At 48.2% G+C, this 5,758-nt stretch overlaps 1 protein-coding gene across 1 annotated transcript; it reads right to left on the bottom strand.

Annotated features, from left to right (window-relative positions):
• Positions 1-1,311: 1,311 nt before the first annotated feature.
• LOC144101738 (cathepsin O-like) lies at positions 1,312-5,465 on the bottom strand. Its single transcript, XM_077634873.1, has one exon. It carries the CDS (start codon positions 5,255-5,257, stop codon positions 4,097-4,099), a length of 1,161 nt encoding a protein of 386 aa, XP_077490999.1. The 5' UTR covers positions 5,258-5,465; the 3' UTR covers positions 1,312-4,096.
• Positions 5,466-5,758: the final 293 nt, after the last annotated feature.

Here is a 5,758-nt window from a genome sequence, read left to right as displayed (position 1 = left end):
TGGAATTGTTGCTGTCTTCTTTCACGCACTGTGCTGGAAAATGTTTTCCCCGGTAAGAGGCTGCCTCGAATATCACACATAAAAGCGAAAGAAAACAAACACATAGATCAGCAAGCGTTGGTTATCATTGTAAGAAAATCAAAATTAAAGAAATCATTTCCTGTCTACATCAAACAGAAAAATTAGGTGCACCCGCAGTCAGAAGTTCATGGAAGATTGAATTAATGAGAAAGCATAATTTTATTGCTGCCTCTACATGCAGCCTGGAATGGAGATATGCAGCCTAATTGTGAATATACTAATCACAGTACCATTAAATCTCAGGGAATGCACCCTTGATGCTAAGATAATTCTTTCCAAAATCGTGTTCCGTGATCATTTGGCGCCGGGTGTACAATCGCATGCTTGCTGAAATTGAATGGCACATGGCTCTTCAATCTTGGCGTAATCATGCAACATGAGCTCTTCACTAATTTTTATGTCTCTATAAAAAATTTAACATTTTGAACAAACTAGTATCATTTTCAAGGTGCCTTCTTTTAGCCTGAAAAAAAAAAAAATGTAGATGCACTTTAGCCCTTTTCGGCACATTGTGAACTCTCTTGCCTGTGTGCCATCAATCTCTTCATCGCATAATCGCACCCCGTATTGTGCAGAAAGCACCTGCTTGCAGAAAGCACCGTGATGTCTTAGTATCGATTGCAACTATAGCCGTGTACATTACTGTTACAGAAGATGAGTAAGCTTTGCAAATCCTTTGTGATCTGAATAAGAACTTGAGCATTAAAACTCCTGCATGGTGCATTGATACAGAGAGGTCTCCTTCAAACTCCCACTTTGTGAACACTTCGCCGTTGCAGACTCTTCTCCATCTAAAATTCTAACATGCTGCTTAGCACAAAGCAAGCACTCCGTGTTTCATGCAGCAGCTTTTCTGATTTGTTCTGCTTTGGAGTGGCTGTCTCTACCACCCTGTAATGAATAGTGGCAAGGGTAAGACTGCCATAGGCTTAGCAGTGACTAGGCAGAGCCTTTGTAGGTGAAGCATTTCTCCCTTAGGTGCGAGGCACGAAAAAGGGGAGGAAATAACGCAAGCTGAGACCACGTGCAAAAGTAGCATATTGTCCCTTCAGTTCTTCTATTTTACTCGCATGCTTAGGAGAAAAACTTGGGACGACACTACTGCTAAGGTGCCGTACTCGTTCCTAGTTATATCTTGTAATTGAGGAATAGTTGTTTCAGGCCACACCAGTGTAACAAGCATTTGTAATGAAAGCAAATGTGTAAGCATCCAGACATGACACATCTTCGTTTCAGAGGTTTGAAAAGTGTTTATTGCTGGGAACCGGACTCTCCCAATCTAACAAAGTTACTGCACCATTCTCAAAACTGTGGCACGGTATTATGGGCAGTGCTGCTTAATGCACTTTGATTCACTTGCTCATTGGGCTGGTGAAAAACATGGACTTTTTCACAGAGCCCTGTGTTGGAAAGCGTCTGTGGTTTCGTCGAGTATTTTTACATGGGCCATACCATGATGGAGGCTTGTTCTGCATTCTAGTGAAGTAGAAACCTTGTTGTACGCAATTATTGTCGAAACCGCACAACTAATGGGAACCAGTTGGCTTGTTTGATCGTTACTACAGATTTGTATGTGGCTGCAAGCTAAGGCTATGACCTAGCATGGTGTACTGTGTGAATAGTTGTTTTCCTGTGCACAGCGTCCACAGCTTGTGCTTCAGGCCTTGTCTTGTTTCAGCAACATAACATAACCTAACCTAACTTATAGGCTAGCATTGGGCACAAACAGCACCAAAAGTTATGAGGCCAAAAGCAACACCTGCGTATTGTGCCATGCCAAAAATGCCACGCTTCAAGTAGACTAATAAAAATCCACATGGCAAAGTTACACAAGGACAATTAGGAGAGGGCTGTAGATTCACTTTGACCACCTGTGTTCCTTGAAATCCACAGGCCACTGTGGCCCAGCATTTGCTTGGCATAAAGTTGCGGGCTCAATTTCAGCTGCGGTTGCTGCATTCTAATGAAGGCTAAATGCAAAAAGGCCCATGCACTGGAATTTCAGAGTTATCTCTATAGAATCTCGGGTAGTCTAAGCTAATCCAAATTTCTCCATACTGTGTGCCTCAAAACCCACAGTGCAGGTATCGCATGTAAAAACTCGTTAGCCATTTCTAAAAGACTGTGGTCCACCAAGGTATTGTATATTCAAGTAAAAGCACACACTGTCTCGTGAAATACAATATTTTGTTCATACTACCACTAAAATGTCCCTTCGTAAGGGGTCCTGTGATTAAAATGTTGGGCTGAATGCATGGATTCTCACTATAGTCTATTGGCACAGTAAGCTGAGAAAGTTTGCGAGTGAGATATGTGAAGCGTATGTTGAGAACAGTTACGCCACATAGCTTATCTTGTGTATGGTGCATGAAGCACATGAATGTGCTTTATCACTCTACATTTTGCCACTTGTGCAGCATTTGTAGAAACTATGACAAAAAGGTCGACACGATCACACACGAGGGTTCTGATGCTGGTACTAGCTTTCTACCACCAACAGCAATGCATCTTCTCTAGTTAAAATTTTTCTTTCACTGGTTGGATCGAGGCTAGCATATTGTAGATATTAACATCATTCACAGCATAGGAAAACTTGAAGACATACACATATAAAAACGCAACGCACAGTTGTGCTGTCAAAAGTTTGGAACTAATGTACAGCAGGACATATGCTTGGGCAGTGCCGTGGTGTGAAGTCACCAAATTGAAAACACAGTGGTAAAATAACACTTATCAAGCAGTAATAAAGCCACAGTAAAAAGATGCCCAGAGCACAGCTTCCACATTTGCTCTAAAAGGTTTAGTTTAGTTTATGGGTGTTTAACGTCCCAAAGCAACTCGGGCTATGAGAGACGCCGTAGTGAAGGGCTCCGGAAATTTCGACCACCTGGGGTGCTTTAACGTGCACTGACATCGCACAGCACACGGGCCTCTAGAATTTTGCCTCCATCGAAATTTGACCGCCGCGGCCGGAATCGAACCCGCGTTTTTCGGGCCAGCAGCCGAGCGCCGTAACCACTCAGCCACCGCGGCGGCTTGCTCTAAAAGGCCGCAGCTGTTGGCATACACCTGGCAAGTGGCTTTGCTGCTGTGTGTATCAATGTAGTGCCTACTGGGCATGTTTGGCAGAGCTTAGTAACCATACTACTGGTTCAAAAGTGGCTTTTGTGCGGAATTATGTTTCTGCGTTAAACATGTAGCTATAGTCTGCATTCAAGTGAGCATTTGGGCTTGTACGCAAAAGTGGAGTATTTGCTGACAGTTTTTCAGGGATCTGAGCATTTCGCATGGCAAAGTACAAAGCTTGACAAGACGAAACAAGCTGAAATAAGAATTTCGCATCTCAGTTTACAAACCTGCTTTTGGGAAACATAAAGGCCTCTGAGTGGGCACAATGCCACCATATTGTAATACTTGAAACAATCGCGGTACACAGGCAGCTTCTCTGGACTCGTTCCAGATAAGTGTACTGCACTGCTCAGTTTGGTTCAGAAAGCATCGTCATCTGATAAGAGTGACCGTATTCAAAACAAATATGACTGCCTTTCTGCATTATTCATTGCAGAGAGTATTGTGTTGAGTCTCCATGAATGCTTCCCTCGATCACATAAGTCTCTCTCTTCTCAGCTAGCAGCTGTTCAGTATAATGTATGCCCCATTTGTTCATTACAATCGCCTTGTGCTATGCCTAAATATGCGAGCGCCTTTGAATTGACCAGCTGTGAATTAACACCAGTGGCTTACTAAAGCAGCAAGTGTTCCAGCTGCATTTACAAGAATGCTTCTGCTTCTTATAGAACTCTATGGCTTACAAGGAATAACACTTATAAGCCACATAGTCTTACAACATTAAAAGGCACACACAGGTCTTTCACGACCTGCCTGTTAATAACAAAAACAGTGTGCTGATAACAAAGCTGACAGTAGAGTATTTTTGTGTAGTGTAGAAGCAAGCTTGATTTGTCTACTTGTGCACATTGTGCGCTCGAGACACTATATATGCCAGCAGGCTCTGTTACCCTGATGGCTTCTTAATAGTGACTGTCGAAACCTCCTCTGCAATGCCACAGAGGTTCTTGCCGACGGCTATGTAGAGGTAGCCGCCATGGCCATACTCTGGACCCCATGAATTGCGAACAATGTAGTAAGGCACATCACCCCGGAGGTCATACCCAACAACCTGCACCGCATGGTTCCTTCCAGCATCACAGTGATACCGGATGATCCCGCCCAGGTAATCCTGCCACGCCGTTGCATCCACAGCGGTGGCAAGAGGACCCACGTTGGCGATGAGGTCCAGCATGAGCTCCTCATTGCCCACCAGCTTCTGACAGGTGTAGTCCACCAGCTCGGCGGTGACGTCACTCTCCGGGTGCCGGCAGGTGCCCGTGCTAGCCGTGAAGGGGTAAGCGCTCTCCGTCGCCAGGTGGATGCGGTTGTCGCGAAGCCACTGCATGGCGGCGCACGTGTCACCCCCGTTGCAGCCGTGGTTGGAGTTGTTGGAGCAGTCCACCATCTGCTGGACGCTGAACTCCACCAGCTTGCCCGTGGCGATAGCGTACATGCTCTCGACGTTCTCGACCGTGCTGATGGCCCAGCAAGCTCCGCAGTTGAGCTGGTTCTTCACGGCTGTCACGACGCTGCGGTTGCGCCAGTCGAAGTGGTCCGGGTAGCGGTTGCCCGGCCTCGACGCGCCGTTCACGGCCGGTTTAGAAGCAGACCGGACAAGCGGGCTGATGTCGTTATCGTCGCCGAGCGCCAGGTCGGGAAAGAGCTGCCGAACGATATCATCGAGGTCCACCGCCGCCGCCCCCACCGGTGGCCGCGGTGACAAGACGTCGCGACGAAACTCGTCCGGCGTGAAGTCCGAAAAGCGGGTCAGCCCGTAGCGTGCAGTGTCCTTCGAGCTGCGACTCTTGCGTTCGATCCGTCCCAGGCTGTCGCGGAAGGCGGCGAAGCGCCGCTCGTACTCGGCCGAGCCGGGCTCGTAGCTTCTGTTGTAGCGAGACACGTACTGGGCGAACGCGTCCTCGACGCTCGACGCCACGATCGCTCCCCGTGCGTCATCCGTCGGGATCGTGATCGAAGCTGCGGCGATTGACAGTAGCAGCAACAGCAGCAGCGGCGGCAGGTCTCGCCCTGGCGGCGCCGACGACCTCTTCGTGGCCTGACGCATCGTCGCGCTGATCGGAGCGAAGCGTCCGGTCGCGGACCCGCGCTGCTATCTCGTTCGGAGACATCACATATCGAAGTTTCGCTTCCCTTATCGCGTTACTCGGTGGACTCTGTCGAGCGTTGCTCGCAGGCGGCGGTGACAAAAGCCGCGACGACGGCCTTCCTGCGCGCACGCACCCACTCCACTGGCGCGCGCGCGTTTCGCCAGCTGTTGCGGAAACTGCAGTAAAACGGCGGACGCTGTGCTTGCGTCACAGCGGTTCGGTTCGAGCCGTCCTGTCGCCGAAAGGCGGAAACTCCGTATCCGCATTTGCACGGTGAAAATTTGAGGGTTTCCATGCCCGGGAAACGTACCATAGCACAGGCTGCGCAGAGCTTATCGCAAAATAATTATGAAATTCGCGCTTCTAGTCAAATCGTCCCTTATCTTCCGCTTCCCTCGTGACGTCACGCTTGGTTCGCGACGGCGATTTAACCAGTTTAGCTGTTTAGCCGTCTACCG

This window comes from Amblyomma americanum, chromosome 8 (genome assembly GCF_052857255.1).
Source record: "Amblyomma americanum isolate KBUSLIRL-KWMA chromosome 8, ASM5285725v1, whole genome shotgun sequence".
NCBI classification, from domain to species: Eukaryota; Metazoa; Arthropoda; class Arachnida; order Ixodida; family Ixodidae; genus Amblyomma; species Amblyomma americanum.
Note: the sequence above shows the minus strand (reverse complement) of the source record. Positions and strands in the feature narration are given on the sequence as shown.